Genomic DNA, 27,766 nt, shown 5'->3' with positions numbered 1-27,766 from the left:
GTATCCAGTCCACGGATCATCCATTACTTGTGGGATATTCTCCTTCCCAACAGGAAGTTGCAAGAGGATCACCCACAGCAGAGCTGCTATATAGCTCCTCCCCTAACTGCCATATCCAGTCATTCGACCGAAACTAGCCAAGAAAGGAGAAACCATAGGGTGCAGTGGTGACTGTAGTTGAAAATTTAGACCTGCCTTAATAGGACAGGGCGGGCCGTGGACTGGATACACCACAAGAGAAATAAATTTATCAGGTAAGCATAAATTATGTTTTCTCTTGTTAGGTGTATCCAGTCCACGGATCATCCATTACTTGTGGGATACCAATACCAAAGCTAAAGTACACGGATGAAGGGAGGGACAAGGCAGGTACTTAAACGGAAGGGACCACTGCCTGTAGAACCTTTCTCCCAAAAATAGCCTCCGAAGAAGCAAAAGTATCAAATTTGTAAAATTTTGAAAAGGTATGAAGTGAAGACCAAGTCGCCGCTTTGCAAATCTGTTCAACAGAAGCCTCATTTTTAAAGGCCCAGGTGGAAGCCACAGCTCTAGTAGAATGAGCTGTAATCCTTTCAGGGGGCTGTTGTCCAGCAGTCTCATAGGCTAAGCGTATTACGCTCCGAAGCCAAAAAGAAAGAGGTTGCCGAAGCCTTTTGACCTCTCCTCTGTCCAGAGTAAACAACAAACAGGGAAGATGTTTGACGAAAATCTTTAGTCGCTTGCAAGTAAAACTTTAAAGCACGGACTACGTCCAAATTATTATTATGTAAAAGACGTTCCTTCTTTGAAGAAGGATTAGGACACAATGATGGAACAACAATCTCTTGATTGATATTCTTGTTGGAAACTACCTTTTTGTACGCAGAACTACTTTATCTGTATGGAAAATCAGATAAGGAGAATCACATTGTAAAGCTGATAACTCAGAGACTCTACAAGCCGAGGAAATAGCCATCAAAAACAGAACTTTCCAAGATAAGTTTGATATCAATGGAATGAAGGGGTTCAAACGGAACTCCTTGAAGAACCTTAAGAACCAAGTTTAAGCTCCATGGAGGAGCAACAGGTTTAAACACAGGCTTAATTCTAACCAAAGCCTGACAAAATGCCTGGATGTCTGGAACCTCTGCCAGACGCTTGTGTAAAAGGATAGACAGAGCAGAAATCTGTCCCTTTAAAGAACTAGCTGATAATCCTTTATCCAAACCCTCTTGGAGAAAGGACAATATCCTAGGAATCCTAACCTTACTCCATCAGTAATTCTTGGATTCACACCAATGAAGATATTTGCGCCATATCTTATGGTAGATTTTCCTGGTTACAGGCTTTCGTGCCTGTATTAAGGTATCAATGACTGACTCGGAGAAGCCACGCCTTGATAAAATCAAGCGTTCAATCTCCAGGCAGTCAGTCTCAGAGAAATTAGATTTGGATGATTGAAAGGACCTTGTAGTAGAAGGTCTTGTCTCAGAGGCAGAGGCCAAGGTGGAAAGGATGACATGTCCACCAGGTCTGCATACCAGGTCCTGCGTGGCCACGCAGGCGCGATCAAGATCACCGATGCTCTCTCCTGTTTGATTTTGGCAATCAGTCGAGGGAGCAAAGGAAACGGTGGAAACACATAAGCCAAGTTGAAGAACCACGGTGCTGCTAGAGCATCTATCAGCGTCGCTTCTGGGTCCCTGGACCTGGATCCGTAACAAGGAAGCTTGGCGTTCTGGCGAGACGCCATGAGATCCAATTCTGGTGTGCCCCAACGATGAACCAATTGAGCAAACAACTCCGGATGGAGTTCCCACTCCCCCAGATGAAAAGTCCGACGACTTAGAAAATCCGCCTCCCAGTTCTCTACACCTGGGATATGGATCGCTGAAAGATGGCAAGAGCGAGTCTCTGCCCAGCGAATTATCTTGGAGACTTCTAACATCGCTAGGGAGCTCCTGGTCCCCCCTTGATGGTTGATGTAATCCACAGTCGTGATGTTGTCCGACTGAAATCTGATGAACCTCAGGGTTGCTAACTGAGGCCAAGCTAGAAGAGCACTGAATATTGCTCTTAACTCTAGAATATTTATTGGGAGGAGTTTCTCCTCCTGAGTCCACGATCCCTGAGCCTTCAGGGAATTCCAGACTGCACCCCAACCTAGAAGGCTGGCATCTGTTGTTACAATTGTCCAATCTGGCCTGCAAAAGGTCATACCTTTGGACAGATGGACCCGAGATAGCCACCAGAGAAGAGAATCTCTGGTCTCTTGATCCAGATTTAGCAGAGGGGACAAATCTGTGTAATCCCCATTCCACTGACTGAGCATGCATAATTGCAGCGGTCTGAGATGTAGGCGCGCAAATGGCACTATGTCCATCGCCGCTACCATTAAGCCGATCACTTCCATGCACTGAGCCACCGAAGGGCGCGGAATGTAGTGAAGAACACGGCAGGAATTTAGAAGCTTTGATAACCTGGACTCCGTCAGGTAAATTTTCATTTCTACAGAATCTATCAGAGTTCCTAGGAAGGAAACCCTTGTGAGGGGTGATAGAGAACTCTTTCCCTCGTTCACTTTCCACCCATGCGACCTCAGAAATGCCAACACTATGTCCGTATGAGATTTGGCAATTTGGAAGTTTGACGCCTGTATCAGGATGTCGTCTAGATAAGGGGCCACTGCTATGCCCCGTGGTCTTAGGACCGCCAGAAGAGACCCCAGAACCTTTGTAAAAATTATTGGGGCTGTAGCTAACCCGAAGGGAAGAGCCACAAACTGGTAATGCCTGTCTAGAAAGGCAAACCTTAGGAACCGATGATGATCTTTGTGAATCGGTATGTGAAGGTAAGCATCCTTCAAATCCACTGTGGTCATGTACTGACCCTCCTGGATCATAGGTAGGATTGTCCGAATAGTTTCCATTTTGTACGATGGAACTTGTTTAAGATCTTTAGATCCAAAATTGGTCTGAAGGTTCCCTCTTTTTTGGGAACCACAAACAGATTTGAATAAAATCCCTGTCCTTGTTCCATCTGTGGAACTGGATGGATCACTCCCATTATTAGGAGGTCTTGCACACAGCGTAAGAATGCCTCTTTCTTTATCTGGTTTACAGATAATCTCGAAAGGTGAAATCTCCCTTGTGGGGGGGAAGCTTTGAAGTCCAGAAGATATCCCTGAGATATGATCTCCAACGCCCAGGGATCCTGAACATCTCTTGCCCACGCCTGGGCGAAGAGAGAAAGTTTGCCCCCTACTAGATCCGTTGCCGGATAGGGGGCCGTTCCTTCATGCTGTCTTAGAGGTAGCAGCAGGCTTTTTGGCCTGCTTGCCTTTGCTCCAGGCCTGGTTAGATTTCCAGGCCGGCTTGGATTGCGCAAAAGTTCCCTCTTGTTTTGTAGCAGAGGAAGTTGATGCTGCACCTGCTTTAAAGTTTCGAAAGGCACGAAAATTAGACTGTTTGGCCCTTGATTTGGCCCTGTCCTGAGGAAGGGTATGACCCTTACCTCCAGTAATGTCAGCAATAATTTCCTTCAAACCAGGCCCGAATAGGGTCTGCCCCTTGAAGGGAATGTTAAGTAATTTAGACTTTGAAGTCACGTCAGCTGACCAAGATTTAAGCCATAGCGCCCTACGCGCCTGGATGGCAAATCCAGAATACTTAGCCGTTAGTTTAGTCAAATGAACAATGGCATCAGAAACAAAAGAATTAGCTAGCTTAAGTGTTCTAAGCTTGTCAAGTATTTCAGTCAATGGAGTAGCTGTCTGAAAGGCCTCTTCCAGAGACTCAAACCAGAACGCTGCAGCAGCAGTGACAGGAGCAATGCATGCAAGGGGCTGCAGGATAAAACCTTGTTGAATAAACATTTTCTTAAGGTAACCTTCTAATTTTTTATCCATTGGATCTGAAAAAGCACAACTGTCCTCGACAGGGATAGTGGTACGCGTTGCTAAAGTAGAAATTGCTCCCTCCACCTTATGGCAGACGGTCCCTAAGTCCCGTGTGGTGGCGTCTATTGGAAACATTTTTCTTAAAATAGGAGGGGGGGGGGGGGAAACAGCACACCGGGTCTGTCCGACTCCTTAGTAATAATTTCTGTAAACCTTTTAGGTATTGGAAAAAAAACGTCAGTACACACCGGCACCGCGTAGTATTTATCCAGTCTACACAATTTCTCTGGCACTGCAATTGTGTCACAGTCATTCAGAGCAGATAAAACCTCTCCAAGCAACACCCGGAGGTTCTCAAGCTTAAATTTAAAAGTAGACATACAGGGAGTGCAGAATTATTAGGCAAGTTGTATTTTTGAGGATTAATTTTATTATTGAACAACCATGTTCTCAATGAACCCAAAAAACTCATTAATATCAAAGCTGAATATTTTTGGAAGTAGTTTTTAGTTTGTTTTTAGTTTTAGCTATTTTAGGGGGATATCTGTGTGTGCAGGTGACTATTACTGTGCATAATTATTAGGCAACTTAACAAAAAACAAATATATACCCATTTCAATTATTTATTTTTACCAGTGAAACCAATATAACATCTCAACATTCACAAATATACATTTCTGACATTCAAAAACAAAACAAAAACAAATCAGTGACCAATATAGCCACCTTTCTTTGCAAGGACACTCAAAAGCCTGCCATCCATGGATTCTGTCAGTGTTTTGATCTGTTCACCATCAACATTGCGTGCAGCAGCAACCACAGCCTCCCAGACACTGTTCAGAGAGGTGTACTGTTTTCCCTCCTTGTAAATCTCACATTTGATGATGGACCACAGGTTCTCAATGGGGTTCAGATCAGGTGAACAAGGAGGCCATGTCATTAGATTTTCTTCTTTTATACCCTTTCTTGCCAGCCACGCTGTGGAGTACTTGGACGCGTGTGATGGAGCATTGTCCTGCATGAAAATCATGTTTTTCTTGAAGGATGCAGACTTCTTCCTGTACCACTGCTTGAAGAAGGTGTCTTCCAGAAACTGGCAGTAGGACTGGGAGTTGAGCTTGACTCCATCCTCAACCCGAAAAGGCCCCACAAGCTCATCTTTGATGATACCAGCCCAAACCAGTACTCCACCTCCATCTTGCTGGCGTCTGAGTCGGACTGGAGCTCTCTGCCCTTTACCAATCCAGCCACGGGCCCATCCATCTGGCCCATCAAGACTCACTCTCATTTCATCAGTCCATAAAACCTTAGAAAAATCAGTCTTGAGATATTTCTTGGCCCAGTCTTGACGTTTCAGCTTGTGTGTCTTGTTCAGTGGTGGTCGTCTTTCAGCCTTTCTTACCTTGGCCATGTCTCTGAGTTTTGCACACCTTGTGCTTTTGGGCACTCCAGTGATGTTGCAGCTCTGAAATATGGCCAAACTGGTGGCAAGTGGCATCTTGGCAGCTGCACGCTGGACTTTTCTCAGTTCATGGGCAGTTATTTTGCGCCTTGGTTTTTCCACACGCTTCTTGCGACCCTGTTGACTTTTTTGAATGAAACGCTTGATTGTTCGATGATCACGCTTCAGAAGCTTTGCAATTTTAAGAGTGCTGCATCCCTCTGCAAGATATCTCACTATTTTTGACTTTTCTGAGCCTGTCAAGTCCTTCTTTTGACCCATTTTGCCAAAGGAAAGGAAGTTGCCTAATAATTATGCACACTTGATATAGGGTGTTGATGTCATTAGACCACACCCCTTCTCATTACAGAGATGCACATCACCTAATATGCTTAATTGGTAGTAGGCTTTCGAGCCTATACAGCTTGGAGTAAGACAACATGCATAAAGAGGATGATGTGGTCAAAATACTCATTTGCCTAATAATTCTGCACTCCCTGTATCTGAATCAGGTTTCCCCGAGTCAGAGACGTCACCCACAGACTGAAGCTCTTCCTCAGCTTCTGCATATTGTGACGCAGTATCAGACATGGGCCTTAAAACATCTGCGCGCTCTGTATTACGTCTAACCCCAGAGCTATCACGCTTTCCTCTGAATTCAGACAGACAGTCTGGCTAATACCGCTGACAGGGTATTATCCATGATTGCCACCATGTCCTGAAAAGTAATCGCTATGGGCGTCTTTGATGTACTTGGCGCCATTTTAGCGTGAGTCCCTTGAGCGGGAGTCAAAGGGTCCGACACGTGGGGAGAGTTAGTCGGCATAACTTCCCCCTCGTCAGAATCCTCTGGTGATAATTCTTTTAAAGATAACAGCTGATCTTTATTGTTTAAAGTGAAATCAATACATTTAGTACACATTCTCCTATGGGGTTCCACCATGGCTTTTAAACATAATGAACAAGGAGTTTCCTCTATGTCAGACATGTTTATACAGACTAGCAATGAGACTAGCAAGCTTGGAAAACACTTTAAATCAAGTTAACAAGCAATATAAAAAAAAAAACACGTTACTGTGCCTTTAAGAGAAACAAATTTTGCCAAATTTTGAAATAACAGTGAAAAAAGGCAGTTAAACTAACAAAATTTTTACAGTGTATGTAACAAGTTAGCAGAGCATTGTACTCACTTGCAAATGGATGATTAACCCCTTAATACAAAAAACAGATTAACAAAACGAAAAATATGTTTGTAATTTTAACTGAACCAACTAACTTTTATTCTATAAAAGTGGAAAGCCTCAGGAAACTGTTTCTAGGCAAAAATAAAGCCAGCCATGTGGAAAAAACTAGGCCCCAATAAGTTTTATCACCAAAGCATATATAAAAACGATTAAACATACCAGCAAACGTTTTATATTGCACATTAATCAGAGTATATACCTCTGATAGCAAGCCTGATACTAGTCGCTATTAAATCACTGTATTTAGGCTTTACCTTACATTAATCCGGTATCAGCAGCATTTTCTAGTAAATTCCATCCCTAGAAAAACTTACATACCTTATTGCAGGATACCCTGCACGCCATTCTCCCTCTGAAGTTACCTCACTCCTCAGACATATGTGAGAACAGCAGTGGATCTTAGTTACTTCTGCTTAGATCATAGAAAAACGCAGGCAGATTCTTCTTCTAAATCCTGCCTGAGATAAAATAGTACACTCCGGTACCATTTAAAAACAAACTTTTGATTGAAGAAAAAACTAACTATATTTTACCACTTTCCTCTTACTACCTCCAGCTATGTTGAGAGCTTGCAAGAGAATGACTGGGTATGGCAGTTAGGGGAGGAGCTATATAGCAGCTCTGCTGTGGGTGATCCTCTTGCAAATTCCTGTTGGGAAGGAGAATATCCCACAAGTAATGGATGATCTGTGGACTGGATACACCTAACAAGAGAAAAACTACCACATAAACTGCAAAACAGTGTTAAAAAGTGCAATGCTGCTTTAGTCTCTTATACACACTGTAAAAAACAGTCAAACACACTGCCACAGCTCTGTTGTGGCTCCTACCTGCCCTTAAACTGCCCTTGCAGGAAAAAAACCCTCTATAGTGGTCCTAGATGCCAGAGGACTCCTTTAGGGAAGCTGGATGTCTCAGTCTGAATATCAACTGCGCATTAAGTGCGCAAAAATAGGCCCCTCCCACCATGCACTCAATGTCAGAGGGCCTTAAAAAAGTACTCCTAGGAGTAATTAACAAGCCATGTGGAAAACTAGGCCCCAAATAAAGATTTATCACCCTCAGAGAAAAAAACGTTTTTTCTGTAAGTTATGCAAATGTTTTTACACTAAGCAATATGAGAATTAACATGAATATTACCCTTATCTTGTAAGCATGATCCCAGTCGTTAAATCACTGTATCAGGCTTACCTCAAATATACCAGGCACTATCAGCATTTTCTAGACCTTATCTCTCTAGAAAAAAATATACTGAACATACCTCAAAGCAGGTGATCTGCAAACCGTCCCCCCAACTGAAGTTTTCTTTCCATACTCTTCAGTTATGTGTGAGAACAGCAATGGACCTTAGTTACAAACCGCTAAGATCATCAACCTCCAGGCAGAATTCTTCTAATTTCTGCCTGAGAGTAAAATAGTACAACGCCGGTACCGTTTAAAAATAACAAATTTTTGATTGAAGGTAAAACTACACTAAGTCACCACATATCTCTTGATACTTCCTTTCTTGTCGAGAGTTGCAAAAGAATGACTGGGGGTGGCAGTTAGGGGAGGAGCTATATAGACAGCTCTGCTGTGGGTGTCCTCTTGCAACTTCCTGTTGGGAAGGAGAAAATCCCACAAGTAATGGATGAACCCGTGGACTGGATACACCTTTACAAGAGAAAATTAGATTTGGATGCGTGAACGGGCCTTGAATTAGTAGGTGCCGCCTCATCGGCAGAGTCCACGGTGGGACCGAGGACATGTCCACTTGGTCTGCATACCAGGTTCTGCATAGCCACGCAGGATCTATCAGAATTACCGAAGCTCTCTTCTGCTTGATGCTGGCAACCAGACGTGGGAGGAGAGGAAACGGTGGAAATACATAAGCCAGATTGAAGCACCAAGGCACTGCTAGAGCATCTATCAGTACCGCCTTGGGATCATGGGACCTGGACCCGTAACGAGGAAGTTTGGCATTCTGACGAGACGCCATCAGATCCAATTGTGGTGTGCCCCACAGCTGAATCAGCTGGGCGAATACCTCCGGATGGAGTTCCCACTCCCCTGGATGAAGAGTCTGACGACTTAGAAAATCCGCCTCCCAGATCGCTACCCCTGGGATGTGGATTGCTGAGAGATGGCAAGAGTGATCCTCTGCCCACCGAATTATTCTGGTTACCTCCATCATCGCTAGAGAACTCCTTGTTCCTCCCTGATGATCGATATAAGCTACAGTCGTGATGTTGTCCAACTGAAACTGGATGAATTAGGCCGCAGCAAGCTGAGACAACGCCTGAAGCGCCTTGAAAATCGCTCTCAGTTCTAAAATGTTTATCGGGAGGAGAGCTTCCTCCCGAGACCATAAGCCCTGTGCTTTCATGGAGTTCCAGACTGCACCCCAGCCTAGCATCTGTCGTTACTATGAGCCACTCTGGCCTGCGGAAGCACATTCCCTGAGACAGGTGGTCCTGAGACAACCACCATAGAAGAGAATCTCTGGTCTCCTGGTCCAGATGCAGTTGAGGAGATAAGTCTGCATAATCCCCATTCCACTGTTTGAGCATGCATAGTTGCAGTGGTCTGAGGTGGAGTCCGATAACCTCCATACACCGAGCCACTGATGGCCGAGGAATGGAATGAAGAGCTCGGCAAGTGGATAAGAGTTTTAACTTTCTGACCTCCGTCAGAAATATTTTCATTTCTACCGAGTCTATCAGAGTCCCTAGGAAGGAAACTCTTGTAAGAGGGAAGAGAGAACTCTTTTTTTATGTTCACCTTTCACCCGTGAGATGTCAGAAAAGCCAACACGATGTCTGTGTGAGACTTGGCTAGCTGGAAAGTCGATGCCTGAATTAAGATGTCGTCTAGATAAGGCGCCACTGCTATGCCCAGTGGTCGTAGAACCGCCAGAAGGGACCCTAGTACTTCTGAGAAAATTCTGGGAGCCATGGCCAACTCGAAAGGAAGGGCCACAAACTGGTAATGCCTGTTTAGAAAGGTGAATCTGAGGAATTGATGATGATCTCTGTGAATAGGGATGTGTAGATACGAATACTTTAAGTCTACGGTAGTCATATATTGACCCTCCTGGATCAGATGTAGAATAGTCCGAATAGTCTCCATCTTGAATGATGGAACTTTGAGGAACTTGTTTAGAATTTTGAGATCCAAGATTGGTCTGAAAGTTCCCTCTTTCTTGGGAAGCACAAACAGTTTTGAATAAAACCTGGTTAGGTCTCCAGACTAACTTGGATTGGGCAAAATTCCCCTCTTGTTTTGTAGCAGAGGAAGCTGAAGAGGGACCACTCTTGAAGTTACGAAAGGAACGAAAATTATTTTGTTTGGCCCTCATCTTATTTGATCTGTCCTGAGGGAGGGTATGAACTTTCCCTCCAGTGATGTCTGAAATAATCTCCTTCAGTTCAGGCCCGAATAGGGTCTTAAATTTGAAAGGAATGTTTAAAAGTTTAGATTTAGATGACACATCAGCAGACCAGGACTTAAGCCATAACGCCCTGCGTGCTAAAATGGCAAAAACAGAATTTATGTTTACCTGATAAATTTCTTTCTCCAACGGTGTGTCCGGTCCACGGCGTCATCCTTACTTGTGGGATATTCTCTTCCCCAACAGGAAATGGCAAAGAGCCCAGCAAAGCTGGTCACATGATCCCTCCTAGGCTCCGCCTACCCCAGTCATTCGACCGACGTTAAGGAGGAATATTTGCATAGGAGAAACCATATGGTACCGTGGTGACTGTAGTTAAAGAAAATAAATTATCAGACCTGATTAAAAAACCAGGGCGGGCCGTGGACCGGACACACCGTTGGAGAAAGAAATTTATCAGGTAAACATAAATTCTGTTTTCTCCAACATAGGTGTGTCCGGTCCACGGCGTCATCCTTACTTGTGGGAACCAATACCAAAGCTTTAGGACACGGATGAAGGGAGGGAGCAAATCAGGTCACCTAAATGGAAGGCACCACGGCTTGCAAAACCTTTCTCCCAAAAATAGCCTCAGAAGAAGCAAAAGTATCAAACTTGTAAAATTTGGTAAAAGTGTGCAGTGAAGACCAAGTCGCTGCCCTACATATCTGATCAACAGAAGCCTCGTTCTTGAAGGCCCATGTGGAAGCCACAGCCCTAGTGGAATGAGCTGTGATTCTTTCGGGAGGCTGCCGTCCGGCAGTCTCGTAAGCCAATCTGATGATGCTTTTAATCTAAATAGAATTTTAGAGCGCGAACAACATCCAAATTGTGCAACAAACGTTCCTTCTTTGAAACTGGTTTCGGACACAGAGAAGGTACGATAATCTCCTGGTTAATGTTTTTGTTAGAAACAACTTTTGGAAGAAAACCAGGTTTAGTACGTAAAACCACCTTATCTGCATGGAACACCAGATAAGGAGGAGAACACTGCAGAGCAGATAATTCTGAGACTCTTCTAGCAGAAGAAATCGCAACTAAAAACAACACTTTCCAAGATAATAACTTAATATCAACGGAAAGTAAGGGTTCAAACGGAACCCCCTGAAGAACTGAAAGAACTAAATTGAGACTCCAAGGAGGAGTCAAAGGTTTGTAAACAGGCTTGATTCTAACCAGAGCCTGAACAAAGGCTTGAACATCTGGCACAGCTGCCAGCTTTTTGTGAAGTAATACCGACAAGGCAGAAATCTGTCCCTTCAGGGAACTTGCAGATAATCCTTTTTCCAATCCTTCTTGAAGGAAGGATAGAATCCTAGGAATCTTAACCTTGTCCCAAGGGAATCCTTTAGATTCACACCAACAGATATATTTTTTCCAAATTTTGTGGTAAATCTTTCTAGTTACAGGCTTTCTGGCCTGAACAAGAGTATCGATAACAGAATCTGAGAATCCTCGCTTCGATAAAATCAAGCGTTCAATCTCCAAGCAGTCAGCTGGAGTGAAACCAGATTCGGATGTTCGAACGGACCCTGAACAAGAAGGTCTCGTCTCAAAGGTAGCTTCCAAGGTGGAGCCGATGACATATTCACCAGATCTGCATACCAAGTCCTGCGTGGCCACGCAGGAGCTATCAAGATCACCGACGCCCTCTCCTGATTGATCCTGGCTACCAGCCTGGGGATGAGAGGAAACGGCGGGAACACATAAGCTAGTTTGAAGGTCCAAGGTGCTACTAGTGCATCCACTAGAGCCGCCTTGGGATCCCTGGATCTGGCCCCGTAGCAAGGAACTTTGAAGTTCTGACGAGAGGCCATCAGATCCATGTCTGGAATGCCCCACAGGTGAGTGACTTGGGCAAAGATTTCCGGATGGAGTTCCCACTCCCCCGGATGCAATGTCTGACGACTCAGAAAATCCGCTTCCCAATTTTCCACTCCTGGGATGTGGATAGCAGACAGGTGGCAGGAGTAAGACTCCGCCCATAGAATGATTTTGGTCACTTCTTCCATCGCTAGGGAACTCCTTGTTCCCCCCTGATGGTTGATGTACGCAACAGTTGTCATGTTGTCTGATTGAAACCGTATGAACTTGGTCCTCGCTAGCCGAGGCCAGGCCTTGAGAGCATTGAATATCGCTCTCAGTTCCAGAATATTTATCGGTAGAAGAGATTCTTCCCGAGACCAAAGACCCTGAGCTTTCAGGGATCCCCAGACCGCGCCCCAGCCCATCAGACTGGCGTCGGTCGTGACAATGACCCACTCTGGTCTGCGGAACGTCATCCCTTGAGACAGATTGTCCAGGGACAGCCACCAACGGAGTGAGTCTCTGGTCCTCTGATTTACTTGTATCTTCGGAGACAAGTCTGTATAGTCCCCATTCCACTGACTGAGCATGCACAGTTGTAATGGTCTTAGATGAATGCGCGCAAAAGGAACTATGTCCATCGCCGCTACCATCAACCCGATCACTTCCATGCACTGAGCTATGGAAGGAAGAGGAACGGAATGAAGTATCCGACAAGAGTCTAGAAGTTTTGTTTTTCTGGCCTCTGTTAGAAAGATCCTCATTTCTAAGGAGTCTATAATTGTTCCCAAGAAGGAAACCCTTGTTGACGGGGATAGAGAACTCTTTTCCACGTTCACTTTCCAGCCGTGAGATCTGAGAAAGGCCAGGACGATGTCCGTGTGAGCCTTTGCTTGAGGAAGGGACGACGCTTGAATCAGAATGTCGTCCAGGTAAGGTACTACTGCAATGCCCCTTGGTCTTAGCACCGCTAGAAGGGACCCTAGTACCTTTGTAAAAATCCTTGGAGCAGTGGCTAATCCGAAAGGAAGCGCCACGAACTGGTAATGTTTGTCCAGGAATGCGAACCTTAGGAACCGATGATGTTCCTTGTGGATAGGAATATGTAGATACGCATCCTTTAAATCCACCGTGGTCATGAATTGACCTTCCTGGATGGAAGGAAGAATAGTTCGAATGGTTTCCATCTTGAACGATGGAACCTTGAGAAACTTGTTTAAGATCTTGAGATCTAAGATTGGTCTGAACGTTCCCTCTTTTTTGGGAACTATGAACAGATTGGAGTAGAACCCCATCCCTTGTTCTTTTAGTGGAACAGGATGAATCACTCCCATTTTTAACAGGTCTTCTACACAATGTAAGAACGCCTGTCTTTTTATGTGGTCTGAAGACAACTGAGACCTGTGGAACCTCCCCCTTGGGGGAAGTCCCTTGAATTCCAGAAGATAACCCTGGGAGACTATTTCTAGCGCCCAAGGATCCAGAACATCTCTTGCCCAAGCCTGAGCGAAGAGAGAGAGTCTGCCCCCCACCAGATCCGGTCCCGGATCGGGGGCCAATATTTCATGCTGTCTTGGTAGCAGTGGCAGGCTTCTTGGCCTGCTTTCCCTTATTCCAGCCTTGCATTGGTCTCCAAGCTGGCTTGGCTTGAGAAGTATTACCCTCTTGCTTAGAGGACGTAGCACTTTGGGCTGGTCCGTTTTTACGAAAGGGACGAAAATTAGGTCTATTTTTCGCCTTGAAAGGCCGATCCTGAGGAAGGGCGTGGCCCTTACCCCCAGTGATATCCGAGATAATCTCTTTCAAGTCAGGGCCAAACAGCGTTTTCCCCTTGAAAGGAATGTTTAGTAGCTTGTTCTTGGAAGACGCATCAGCCGACCAAGATTTCCACCAAAGCGCTCTGCGCGCCACAATAGCAAACCCCGAATTCTTAGCCGCTAACCTAGCCAATTGCAAAGTGGCGTCTAGGGTGAAAGAATTAGCCAATTTGAGAGCATTGATTCTGTCCATAATCTCCTCATAAGGGGGAGAATCACTATCGAGCGCCTTTATCAGCTCATCAAACCAGAAACATGCGGCTGTAGTGACAGGGACAATGCATGAAATTGGTTGTAGAAGGTAACCCTGCTGAACAAACATCTTTTTAAGCAAACCTTCTAATTTTTTATCCATAGGATCTTTGAAAGCACAACTATCTTCTATGGGTATAGTGGTGCGTTTGTTTAAAGTAGAAACCGCTCCCTCGACCTTGGGGACTGTCTGCCATAAGTCCTTTCTGGGGTCGACCATAGGAAACAATTTTTTAAATATGGGGGGAGGGACGAAGGGAATACCGGGCCTTTCCCATTCTTTATTAACAATGTCCGCCACCCGCTTGGGTATAGGAAAAGCTTCTGGGAGCTCCGGCACCTCTAGGAACTTGTCCATTTTACATAGTTTCTCTGGGATGACCAACTTTTCACAATCATCCAGAGTGGATAATACCTCCTTAAGCAGAATGCGGAGATGTTCCAACTTAAATTTAAATGCAATTACATCAGGTTCAGCCTGTTGAGAAATGTTCCCTGAATCAGTAATTTCTCCCTCAGACAAAACCTCCCTGGCCCCCTCAGATTGGGTTAGGGGTCCTTCAGAGATATTAATATCAGCGTCGTCATGCTCTCCAGTAACTAAAACAGAGCAGCCACGCTTACGCTGACAAGGGTTCATTTTGGCTAAAATGTTTTTGACAGAATTATCCATTACAGCCGTTAATTGTTGCATAGTAAGGAGTATTGGCGCGCTAGATGTACTAGGGGCCTCCTGAGTGGGCAAGACTCGTGTAGACGAAGGAGGGAATGATGCAGTACCATGCTTACTCCCCTCACTTGAGGAATCATCTTGGGCATCATTGTCATTATCACATAAATCACATTTATTTAAATGAACAGGAATTCTGGCTTCCCCACATTCAGAACACAGTCTATCTGGTAGTTCAGACATGTTAAACAGGCATAAACTTGATAATAAAGTACAAAGAACGTTTTAAAATAAAACCGTTACTGTCACTTTAAATTTTAAACTGAACACACTTTATTACTGCAATTGCGAAAAAACATGAAGGAATTGTACAAATTTTCACCACAGTGTCTTAAAGCCTTAAAAGTATTGCACACCAAATTTGGAAGCTTTAACCCTTAAAATAACGGAACCGGAGCCGTTTTAACACTTTAACCCCTTTACAGTCCCTGGTATCTGCTTTGCTGAGACCCAACCAAACCCAAAGGGGAATACGATACCAAATGAAGCCTTCAGAAAGCCTTTTCTAAGTATCAGAGCTCCTCTCACATGCGACTGCATGCCATGCCTCTCAAAAACAAGTGCGCCACACCGGCGCGAAAATGAGGCTCTGCTTATGCTTAGGGAAAGCCCCAGAGAAATAAGGTGTCTAATACAGTGCCTGCCGATATTATAATATCAATATACCCAGATAAAATGATTCCTCAAGGCTAAATATGTTTTAAAACTGAATCGATTTAGCCCAAAAAAGTCTACAATCTTAATAAGCCCTAGTGAAGCCCTTATTTACCATCGTAATAAAATATGGCTTACCGGATCCCATAGGGAAAAATGACAGCTTCCAGCATTACATCGTCTTGTTAGAATGTGTCATACCTCAAGCAGCAAGAGACTGCACACTGTTCCCCCAACTGAAGTTAATTGCTCTCAACAGTCCTGTGTGGAACAGCCATGGATTTTAGTTACGGTGCTAAAATCATTTTCCTCATACAAACAGAAATCTTCATCTCTTTTCTGTTTCTGAGTAAATAGTACATACCAGCACTATTTAAAAATAACAAACTCTTGATTGAATAATAAAAACTACAGTTAAACACTAAAAAACTCTAAGCCATCTCCGTGGAGATGTTGCCTGTACAACGGCAAAGAGAATGACTGGGGTAGGCGGAGCCTAGGAGGGATCATGTGACCAGCTTTGCTGGGCTCTTTGCCATTTCCTGTTGGGGAAGAGAATATCCCACAAGTAAGGATGACGCCGTGGACCGGACACACCTATGTTGGAGAAACCTGAATTCTTTGCCACTAATTTAGCCAGTTGAAAAGCGGCATCTGTAATAAAAGCCAACTTAAGTGCCTTAATTCTGGCCATAATTTCCTCTAATGGAGTCTCCATTTGAAGAGCCTCAAACCAGAAAGCAGCTGCAGTCGTTACAGGAACAATGCACGCAATAGGTTGGAGAGAAAAACCTTGATGAACAAACGTTTTCTTCAGGAGACCCTCTAATTTTTTATCCATAGGATCTTTGAAAGCACAACTGTCCTCAATAGGTATAGTTGTACGCTTAGACAGAGTAGAAATAGCTCCCTCCACCTTAGGAACTGTCTGCCATGAGTCCCTTATGGTATCAGATATGGGAAACATTTTCTTAAAAACAGGAGGGGGAGTGAACGTAATACCTTGTCTATCCCACTCCTTAGCAATAATATTCACAATCCTCTTAGGGACTGGAAAAACATCAGTCTAAACAGGAGCCTCTAAGTATCTATCCATTTTACACAATTTCTCTGGGACCACTATAGGGTCACAATCATCGAGAGTTGCTAATACCTCCCTAAGCAATAAGCGGAGGTGTTCAAGCTTAAATTTAAATGTCGTCATATCAGAATCTGTCTGAGGAAGTGTCTTTCCTGAATCATAAATTTCTCCCTTAGATAACAAATCCCTCGCCCCTTCAGAGTATTGTGAGGGCATATCAGAAACGGCTACTAAAGCGTGAGATGGCTCCGCATTTTTCCTTAACCCAGAGCTGTCCCGCTTTCCTTGTAAACCAGGCAGTTTGGATAAAACCTCAGTGAAGGTTGTATTCATAACTGTGGCCATGTCTTGTAAAGTAAATGAATGTGACGCACTAGAGGTACTTGGCGTCACTTGTGCGGGCGTTACTGGTTGTGACACTTGGAGAGAGCTAGATGGCGAACCCTCATTTACTTCTGACTGAGAATCATCTATTGCTCTATTTTTAAGTGCTAATATATGTTATTTATAATTTATAGACATATCAGTACATTTGGGACACATTCTAAGAGGGGGTTCCACAATGGCTTCCAAACATATTGAACAAGGATTTTCCTTGGTATCAGACATGTTAAACAGGCTAGTAATGTAACAAGCAAGCTTGGAAAACACTGTAATCAAAGTAAATAACACTGCACAAGTTCTGCAAAACAGTGTAAAAAAGCAGTCAACTTAACGAAATTTTTACAGTATTATCTTACAGCCTTAGTAACTTTGCACAACTATGCAAATAAACAATTAACCCCTTAATGGCAAAACCGGATTGCAAAAACGTAAAAACCGGTAAAAAAAAGACTTTCAGCACCTTGCCACAGCTCTGCTGTGGCGCCTACCTGCCCTTCAGAACGATTTGTGGGGGAAAAAACTCCTTTAAAGCCCTCAAACACAGCAGGAGCAATTGGATGATTTTTAAGGAAAAGAAACTGCGCAACTGAGGCGCGAAAATAGGCCCCTCCCACCTCACTCGATGTTTTGAGGCCTATTAGAAAAACACCTGAGTGTCTCTTAATTAACCATGTGGGTTAAAAAACCCTAACAAAAGCCACAAAGACCCCTTCAGTCACTTCAAAAAAACGTTATAATTGCATCATTTACTGAACAAACAAAAAACGTTTTTTTCCTAACAGTGTCACCAGTAACAAATGAGCCCTTCAAGCAAGCTGAAATTCCTATCCAAGAGTCTGAATACAGCTTACCCTTTCCCCATGGGGATATTGCCAGCCTTTTCTAGAATAAACAGTCTGTCTAGAAAAACAGACTGAACATACCTCATATGCAGCTTAGCATGCAAACCGTTCCCCCAACTCAAGTTTTCCTGTACGCTTCAGCCCTTGTGAGAAAAGCAGTGGATCTTAGTTACAAAGTGCTAAGATCATAATCCTCCTTGCAGAAATCTTCATCTCTTTTTCTGCCAAAGAGTAAATAGTACACACCGGCACCATTTAAAATAAACTTTTGCTTGAGAAATAAAAAACTAACATTTTTGTCACCACACTCACTCTGCACTTCCTAGTTACTTAGAGTAGGCAAAGAGAATGACTGGGGGTGTAGCTAAGGGGGAGCTGCCACAGCTGCTGTGGGTGCTGTCTTTGCCACTTCCTGTAGGGGAGGAGAATATCCCACAAGTAAGGATGAATCCGTAGACTCGATACATCTTACAAGAGAAAAATGAAACGATCTTATCAGAATCTACGCCGTGGAACAGGAACATGGCCCTTCAAGTGTGACAGGTCATAGCATCGCTCCTGACATGAACTTGAGAGAAGAAAGCAATCTGCGAAACTAGTCAACGCCGATTGCTGTAGGAGTTTTTAATATGAGTCGGGATGGTGTCGCAGAGGAGAACTCTCCCTGTATCTCTGGACTCTAACTTTCACCCAGGCCCTCAGAGAGAAGCTTATAGGGCTACTTAAAACTCCTGTCCCATTGCTTAGAGTAGTACCCTCCATAAGATGCAAAACAAATTCTGGACACTTCTCTGCCAACCTCCTGGGACGAAAGGCAAAGAATGACTGGGGGATAAGGGAAGTGGGAGGAGTATTTAAGCCTTTGGCTGGGGCGTCTTTGCCTCCTCCTGGTGGCCAGGTTCTTATTTCCCAAAAGTAATGAATGCGGCTGTGGACTCTTTACCATTAGGAAGAAAAAAAATAAAACAAAAAAAAAAATTTTATATATATATATATATATATATATATATATATATATATATATATATATATATATATATATATATATAGTCTCTTTCTTTCGTAATAAAAAGGACAGACGTATGATTTTAACTTTGTATCAGGAAGAAATCTCAGTACTTTGTTAATGGATCGTCTGCTGAAATGAAAGGAACAGTAAACCAAAACAATACTACTGCATTTCAATCTATGTGTCACATTGAAGTCTAAATCAATTTACTCTTTGTATAGATTTTTAATTTTAAGCAAGCGGTTGTCCAGTTCTGTATGGTTTTCTTTTCTCTCCTTATCACAAAGCTATTGAACACTACAATACATCTGCTTTACACACAAGGGTCCAACTGCACAGCAATATAACCAGCTGCTTAAAAGAGATCTATATGGAGGGTTAATAAGTTAAGCAATAAGGTTTTTTTTATAAATTCAGACGTGTCATGTGTTTACACTGCAAAGATTAATTTGTAGTAGTGTTAGGTTTATTGATCCTTTCAATTTTCCCAGAAGATGTGATAAAAGCGATAGATACCTTTTACGGTTCATACATTTAAATTGATTTATTTAAACTGCGGCAAGATGGGAGGTTCTTTGGTTAGGCCTTTATCTGTATTAAAGATTATAGTAATGCAAGTTTGATTTATTAAAGCTATGTACGCATATAGCAATGGACCTATGTAGTTTTAACGTTTTACTTTTTTCTGGTCTAATGACATTTTTGCATCAGCATAAAAGAATATGTAGGGTTTCTCTCGCCAATACTTTAAAGTACTATTATAAGGTACTGTGCTAGCCGACATGGCAGGCTGTTAACGAATAGTTACAATTCAGCAAAGTTCCTGGTTATGTATTTTATATAAACACATTTGAAAAACAATTCCATTGCCATTTATCAGACTACCATCATCATTCCAGGTGGTACCAGTGGCCTTCATATTTATCTATACATATACAAAAAGAATAGTGTTTTCCCCCCAGTAGCTGAACAAGTGCTAATTAAAGGATAATCATAAATTCAGAACTATCCCATCTGATGTACGTCGCTTATAAACCCAGACGTTAAGTTTCCTCTCAATACTGTTTAAAGGACAGCTTTTTAAATGCTTTGCTCCAGTACTCCTATCTGAGGATGTTATTCTCTATGAAGAACTGAAGGTAACATATATATTCCATTGTTTTGTGTTCACACAGAAAATAGTCTAAACTGATTTCAATTGCTTTCCAAGCACTGCAGCGTTCTCCCAACTTCTGTCTGCAACATCATAGTTCATTGTTTAGAAACGCATGTTTAGCTATTAACAATTACCTCAATGCTCTCTGTGAAAACAGCAACTTGAGAGGTGTGAACCATCTCCAATTCTTGAATTTGTATCTGCAAAGCTCTTTTCTGTCGTTCAGCCTCTGAGAGATCAAATTCCAATCTGCATACAAAATAGAAAGTTACATAGTGTACAGTGCATGGGAGACTAAAATAATATCCCTTATTAGATCAATGACTTTTGTTATTAAGTTGAAAGAGAAAATAATGGTTACGCACCTAGGCACTGTATCAGCAAGAAGCTTATTTTGTTTCCGAATTTTTTGATCCCTGGTAAAGAAAATAATGGATTCCAATACAAATGTTAGCAATAAAAGTAAGCTTTATCTCATAATCAGGAATGTATAAAGCATTATAGTCCCTTTTAAAGTAGGACAGATGGAATTGTGCTCTGTAAAAATGTTATTAATGATGATTTAAAGTCTCACCGAGTATTTGCTTCGTCAAGCTCTTTTTCTAAAAGTTTCAAAGATAAATCCTTATCAGACAGTTTCTCCACCAGATCAGAATTGTCCTGTTTCAGTTGATCAACTTCACACTCCAGTTTACATAGCTGCTCCATCAGGGTTCCCAATTCTGGAAAGGAAAAAAAAAAAAAAAAAAACACATAAAATTGGAAGACACCCCCTTTTAGAAAACGGCAACAAGATTTTAGTGTTTCCTTGTCCTTTGTTAATATACCCTTTTAAAAATATTGCAGAGAGAAGATATAAAGCTTCATAATGAAGGTTAACTGTATCTGGTTTTTGGTCACCTGCACATGTGCTCACAGGTACAAAAGCGTGGTTTCCTTTCTCCAATACGGAATACAGAGCATCACAAGTTAAGGCTGTGACACACTGCAAGCGGAGCGACGCGAGACGAAGTAGCTGCTTCGCTCCTCGTCGCATCGCTTCTGAAGTTCAGATATTTCATCTCTGAGCGCTCAGCTACACAACCTGATGCAGCAGAGTGCTCAGAGATGAAAAGGCAGGACACACTGAGCGCACACAGCTGCATGTACACGCTGCGCGTCGCTCTGCTTGCAGTGTGTCACAGCCTTTATTCAAGCCAGTGAGAGTACTAACCATATTTTTGTTCCAGGAACAAATTGGTATATTATACTTTTCCTTTTCTGTTACATTTATAAAGTTTTCTACTGAGCATGTTACTTTAATGTTCTGCCCACATACTGTGATATTCTGACAAATGTCATATAGTGGCCAGTTCCCAAGAATACAAACCAGAAGCAAGACGAGTGGCCTCCAGTGTCTTCTGATCACTTTGAGATTTAATATCTTCTAGCTGATTGTACATCTACAATAACAAAAGCACAAGACTAAGAACAGGAGAAAAAGAGAAAAACCTTTATCCAAACTGCTAAGGACCAGAAATGGTTTGGATTTCGGAATATTTGTATCTTTAAAATAGGACAGTTTGGAGAAGGGATGGAACAAGTGTAACCAATAATATGTTATTTAGGCGATATTTACAGGTAATACGATAGCTTATACATGCAACCTAAAGGTTACATATCATCTTAATACTTTTGTATACATAGTACCCTCACAAAGAACAGTAATGTAAACGGAAAGGCAATAGTTTTAAATTAAATATAGACCATTATTTACATTTTAGAACACAGAAATAAAAACAAGACACAAGCAGAGAAGACAGACTTACAGATAATTTTATGTTTTAAAAATTGAAAGGAAAAAAAAAAAAACTTGGATTTCAGGATAAGTTTGAATTATAGAATTCTGCATTTGGGAGCTTTGTACCTATATGTATGTATAATAGTATATATACAAATACATATATATCCTGATTTCTCAGCCTCTTTCAATGGGTGTCCCATCCTAACCTCATCAACAATGCTAAACTGGGAGCTTCTAAGTAAGTTTTTAAAATGTTTTATACTGGATTTTTTTTAATCGGTATCTTTGCATATTCTTCTTTTCTAGTAGTGTCCAATACATTCAGTTATATGAAAATTGTTGTATACTGTCCCTTTAAAGTCCATTCAAGCGTTCATACTCACTTCTTCCTTTTCCAAGAAGGCTCGATCTCTTTCAATCTTCATGGCTTCATATTCCTGCACAGAAGACTGTGTCCTCTTTTTCATAACCTCAAATAAATGCCAATGCTTGGACATCAGCTCCCTTGCTTGGGACAACTGCAAACAAAAAAAGGAAAGAAATTACTGCAATGTAGAAAAATTAGTCTATAAAACACGACTTTCAAACAATTTGTTAATATTCATTACCTGTAATTTCACGTGACTTTGGGAATCTTCCATTTCTGAGCAAACCAACTGTGCTCTTTTAGAAAACTTCCCTATCACTTCATTATGGGACAGCTGCAGGAAGAAATACAAGGAGAAAACTATTTTTTTTACTAGTCACAGGCTAATGGACTAGAACAGGGCTCGTCAAACCCTAGTGTGTGGTTATAATTATATTTAAAAAATTATAGCAGATGTTTGAAACAAACTCTTATCTTTAGCATTGAGCATACCATAATTATACTATTTTTTATTCCCATGACTGGAATTTGTTTTGATTGGTAGACTAGAGAGTTAATTTTGTTCACACCAGTGTATTTATTTTTAAATTACAGAGAAATATTCTAGGTTAAAGAAAAATTAAGCTCAAAATGAATTCCACTGAAAATCAATGCAGCATATATTTAATATTTTTATTGCTTTTTGTTAAATAACCTCTGTAAATCATTCTATACCCCAAGATAGGCTAGAGTGCATGCTAAACTATTAAAAAAGGGTGATTAAAAACATCTGTGTAAAAAAAGGAAATTTATGCTTACCTGATAAATTTATTTCTTTTTTGACACAATGAGTCCATGGATCATCTTAATTACTAATGGGATATTCACCTCCTGGTCAGCAGGAGGGGGCAAAGAGCACCACAGCAGAGCTGTTAAATAGCTCCTCCCTTCCCTCCCACTCCAGTCATTCGACAAAAGTTAGGAAGAGAAAGGAAAATCCAAGGTGCAGAGGTGTCTGAAGTTTATAATACCCAACAACCTGTCTTACAAGAACAGGGCGGGCCGTGGACTCATCTTGTCAAAAAAGAAATAAATTTATCAGGGAAGCATGAATTTTCTTTTCTCTTTTAGGACACGATGAGTCCACGGATCATCTTAATTACTAATGGGATTCAATACCCAAGCTAGAGTACACAGATTATACGGGAGGGACAAGACAGGAAACCTAAACGGAAGGCACTACTGCTTGAAGAAACTTTCTCCCAAAAGCGGCCTCAGCCGAGGCAAAAGTGTGAAGGGAAGACCAAGTTGCAGCCTTGCAAATCTGTTCCACAGAAACTTCATTTTTGAATGCCCATGAGGAAGCAACAGCCCTCGTGGAATGAGCCGTAACCCTCTCGGGAGGCTGCTGTCCAGCAGTCTCATATGCAAAACGTATGATACTCTTCAGTCAAAAAGAAAGAGAAGTAGCCGTAGCTTTCTGTCCCTTACGTTTTCCTGAGAAAATCACAAACAAAGAAAAAGACTGACGGAAGTCCTTAGTCCAAATTGTGCAGAAGTCGTTCTGAGAAGGAGGATTAGGAAACAAAGAAGGAACAACAATCTCCTGATTAATGTTCCAATCAGAAACAACCTTAGGAAGAAATCCTAATTTAGTACGTAAAACTACCTTATCTGAATGGAAAATTAGGTAAGGAGACTCGTACTGCAATGCCAAGAGCTCTGACACTCTACGAGCAGAAGAAATAGCAACAAGAAATAAAACTTTCCAAGATAACAACTTAATATCTAAGGAATGCATAGGCTCAAAAGGAGCCCCTTGCAGAACTTTGAGAACTAAATTAAGACTCCATGGGAGAAGTAACTGGTTTGAACACAGGCCTGATCCTGACTAAGGCCTGACAAAAACATTGTCCATCTGGGACATCCGCCAGACGTTTGTGTAACAAAATAGGTAAGGCCGAGATTTGACCCTTTAGGGAAATAGTCGATAAACCCTTCTCCAAACCTTCTTGTAGAAAAGACAGAATTCTAGGAATCCTAACGCCACTCCATGAGTAGCCCTTTGATTCACACCAATAGAGATATTTACGCCAAATTTTATGGTAAATCCTTCTAGTTACAGGCTTACGAGCCTGAATCATGGTCTCTATGACCAAGTCAGAGAACCCCGCTTGGATAAAATTAATCGTTCAATCTCCAAGCAGTCAGCTTCAGAGAAACTTGATTTGGGGGAAGGAAGGGCCCCTGAATTAGAAAGTCCTTCCTCAACGGGAGTCTCCAAGGTGGCAGAGATGTCATCTCCACCAGATCTGCATACCAAATCCTGCGAAGCCAAGCCGCTGCTATGAGGATCACCAAGGCCCTCTCCTGTTTGATTCGAGCAAAATTACCAGAGGAAGAAGAGCAAATGGAAGAAATAGGTATGCTAGACTGAAGTTCCATGGAACCGCCAGAGCATCTATTAGTTCCGTCTGGGGGTCCCTGGACCTCGACCCGTATCTCGGGAGCTTGGCATTCTGTTGGGATGCCATGGGATCCAATTCCAGCTGACTCCCCTTGAGAATCAAGTTGGAGAACACTTCCGGATGGAGTTTCCACTCCCCCGGATGAAAAGTCTGTCTGCTCAGGAAATCCGCCTCCCAGTTGTCCACCCCTGGGAAGATCGCCGATAGGCAACAAGAGTGGGCTTCCGACCACTGTATTATTTTGGATACCTCTGTCATCGCTAAGGAACTCCTCGTTCCTCCCTCATGATTGATGTAAGCTACTGAAGTTATGTTGTCCGACTGGAACCTGATAAACCGGAGTGAGGCTAACTGGGGCCAGGCCAGAAGGGAGATCGCTCTCAGTTCCAGAATGTTAATAGGAAGAACAGATTCTGAGAAGGCAGAAGTCTGTTGTCACAATCACGCAAGAGGGTCTGCGAAAGCAAGTTTCCTGGGAGAGATGATCTGGAAACAACCAACATTGGAGGGAATCCCTTGTCTCCTGCTCCAGTAGTATTCAAGGAGACAAGTCCGCATAATCTCTGTTCCATTGCCTGAGCATGCTTAACTGCAGAGGTCTGAGATGGAACCGGGCAAACAGGATGAGGTCCATTGCCGACACCATAAGCCCTATTACTCCATGCACCGAGCCACTGACAGGCGAGGAGTGGACTGAAGGACTAGGCAAGTATCGGTAATCTTTGATTTTCTGACTTCTGTCAGAAAAAATTTCATAGACAAAAAATCTATTATGGTTCCTAAGAAAGTTACCCTTGTGTTTGGAACAAAGGAACTCTTTTCCAAATTTACCTTCCACCCGTGAGATCGTAGGAAGGACAACACCAAGTCCGTGTGAGATCTTGCTAGTTGAAAGGATGGCGCAAGGACTAGGATGTCGTCCAGATAGGGCGCCACTACAATGCCCTGTGATCGAAGCACCGCCAACAGAGATCCCAGAACCTTTGTGAAAATTCTGGAAGCTGTGGCAAGACCGAAAAGGAAGAGCCACAAACTGGAAGTGTTTGTCCAGAAAGGCAAATCTTAGTAACTTGTGATTATCCCTGTGAATGGGAACATGTAGGTACGTGTCCTTTAAATCCACTGTTGTCATGAATTGACCCTCTTGTATCAAGGGGAGAATGGAATGAATAGTTTCCATCTTGAAGGACAGTACCCTGAGAAATTTGTTTAGACTGGAGTTCAAAATTTGTTCTGAAGGTTCCCTCCTTGGGAACCACAAACAGATTGGAATAAAATCCCAGACCCTGTTCCTGTACTATAATGGGGACAATCACTCCCAGGGCGGAGAGGCATAGTGTAAGAACGCCTCTCTTTTTGTCTGGTCTGCAGATAATCTTGAAGGCAGAAACCTGCCTCTGGGAGGAAAACTTTTGAACTCCAGTTTGTATCCCTGAGACACAATTTCTATTGCCCAGGGATCTTGAACATCTCAAACCCAAACCTGAGAGAAGAATAAAAGTCTGCCCCCTGGACTTCCGGTGGGCGGGCGCTGTGAATGGAAGCAGGGGAAAGGAGCTCCGGACCTTAAGCCACTGTAACTTAACAAATCCTAAAGTATTAGCCCAAAACTAGCCACATTCCTTGGCAGGGGTCACCTACTCCTGTCCGGAGTGACATCGTTATCGGCAAGGAGTCTACCACCTGACTCCCCCACCGCGGAGCACCGCTTGAAAGAAGCAGAAGGAGAGTGGCGGCAGTGAGCCGTCCTGTAGCAACCCAAGACTCAAATCGGAGGGCAGCGACAGAGATACAAATCACCTACCAGTGACCTCCGGCGACAAAGACAGGCAGGTCTGGTCGAGAGGGTGAGTTTGAGCTTTGGCGGCAAAACGCCATCTTGCCTTACCGGAGGGGATAGAGAAGGAGAGTGACGCACATACAGCGCAGCGAACTCCCCGGCAAAACAAAGCTAAATCCCAGGGGCAAAACTACATTAATAGGCTGGGCAGACTAGACATGGAATAACGCAGCTTACAATACCCAGAATAAAAATTACAGGCCCAGGATTAGACTCCTCACTGAGCATAGCAATTCTCCTTCACTAAAAGTAATAAATAAGCAGAAGAAACCAACAGCCCAGTGCCAGCATTAGGTAACTGACATCTCTCGGCACAGCTGCTGCAGGATTGGTAAAGCAAATTACTACTAGCAAGTGGGGTACAATTGCTGGGAGAGAGGGATAAAGAGACATTACAAGTGAAAGTTTGGCTACTAATCCCATACCCCCCTGTAGCTGAGTGATTGAACTGATAGGAACGGCTCTGACCACCTGTTCCCCTGACATCTTCTGGAGGCTCTACAGATATAAACACACAGATAAAGCACAGGGGCCCCGGTGTACAGGACTTAAACCATCTGTGAACACAAGAATCTACCCAATACCGGCTGGGGGGATATCCTCACAGCTCTCTCTGATACCTTTATATAATTATTCGGTGACTGAGGAGGGGACACCGCTCCTAGCCGCAATGCAAGGCTAAATCAAATGGGCATATCCCCCCCCCGCTCACCCACCGCTTATGAAAGCTTGCTAGACACCCTAGGAGACCTGGTACCTTCAGACCTGGCTGCCATTACCCACGTAATTTTCACCTTTTAGTAATGGTGTCACTTCAGTAACGGAGACATCTCAGTAACGGTGCCATCTTTGCAGTACACAGTTGGAATAGCAACTGTGAACCCCCCAGAACTGTATGCAAAAATATTACGACTCTTACTCCAAAAAAACAGACACAATGACAAACAGATTGAAGAATGCAGATAAGAAAAGACACCAGTCAGAGCACCAACAGGCTTCAGGGCAAGTTGAAGATGTGTCACCCATCAGCCTCATGGACACCCACCCAATTGTTACCCAGATCTCAGCATTATTTCTACCAAAAATTGAACAGCTTCAGACAGGCATGGACTCACTCACGGCAGAGGTTAAATCTTTTAATGGTAGACTGACACAGGTGGAGCAAAAGGTAGCAGATGGGGAAACCCGTCAGAGGGAAACTACAACTCAGGTTCACACCCTACAACAGCAGAACGAACGGCTGTGGGCTAAGATTGACGACCTGGAAAACAGGTCACGCCGTAACAATTTGAGGATAGTGGGGGTCTCTGAGTCACTCCCAGGTTCCCAAATAATTGAGTTTGCAGAAAGAACCCTGCCGGGACTGCTTAACATCTCCAAAGAGTATCTACCCTATACAGCAGAAAGAGCACACAGGGTGGGTGACCAGAGGAAGCAAAGTGAAAAAAACCAACCACCAAGGCAAGTCATGGTGAAATACCTCAACTTTAAAGATAAAATATCTATCCTACAAGCATACAGGAAAACTCCACAACTAGAATACAACGGAAAAAGAATCTACCTGTTCCAGGACTATTCTGCGGCAGTAGCTGCCAGAAGACGGGAATTTTCACCGTACTGCAAACAA

At 43.0% G+C, this 27,766-nt stretch overlaps 1 protein-coding gene across 1 annotated transcript in view; it reads right to left on the bottom strand.

Annotated features, from left to right (window-relative positions):
- SPAG5 (sperm associated antigen 5) overlaps window positions 1-27,766 on the bottom strand; it is a 424,869-nt gene that overhangs the window by 311,574 nt on the left and 85,529 nt on the right. Inside the window, exons 10-15 of the mRNA XM_053705229.1 lie at window positions 22,094-22,186; window positions 21,869-22,003; window positions 21,072-21,144; window positions 20,277-20,424; window positions 20,068-20,118; window positions 19,837-19,951 (exon numbers count right to left, since the gene is read on the bottom strand). Of these exons, the coding sequence (XP_053561204.1) occupies window positions 19,837-19,951; window positions 20,068-20,118; window positions 20,277-20,424; window positions 21,072-21,144; window positions 21,869-22,003; window positions 22,094-22,186 (615 nt within the window). The remainder of the gene's footprint in view (window positions 1-19,836; window positions 19,952-20,067; window positions 20,119-20,276; window positions 20,425-21,071; window positions 21,145-21,868; window positions 22,004-22,093; window positions 22,187-27,766) is intronic.

The sequence above is a fragment of the Bombina bombina genome, chromosome 3, assembly GCF_027579735.1.
Source record: "Bombina bombina isolate aBomBom1 chromosome 3, aBomBom1.pri, whole genome shotgun sequence".
Lineage (NCBI taxonomy): Eukaryota > Metazoa > Chordata > Amphibia > Anura > Bombinatoridae > Bombina > Bombina bombina.
This window is presented reverse-complemented; position numbering and strand designations above follow the sequence as displayed.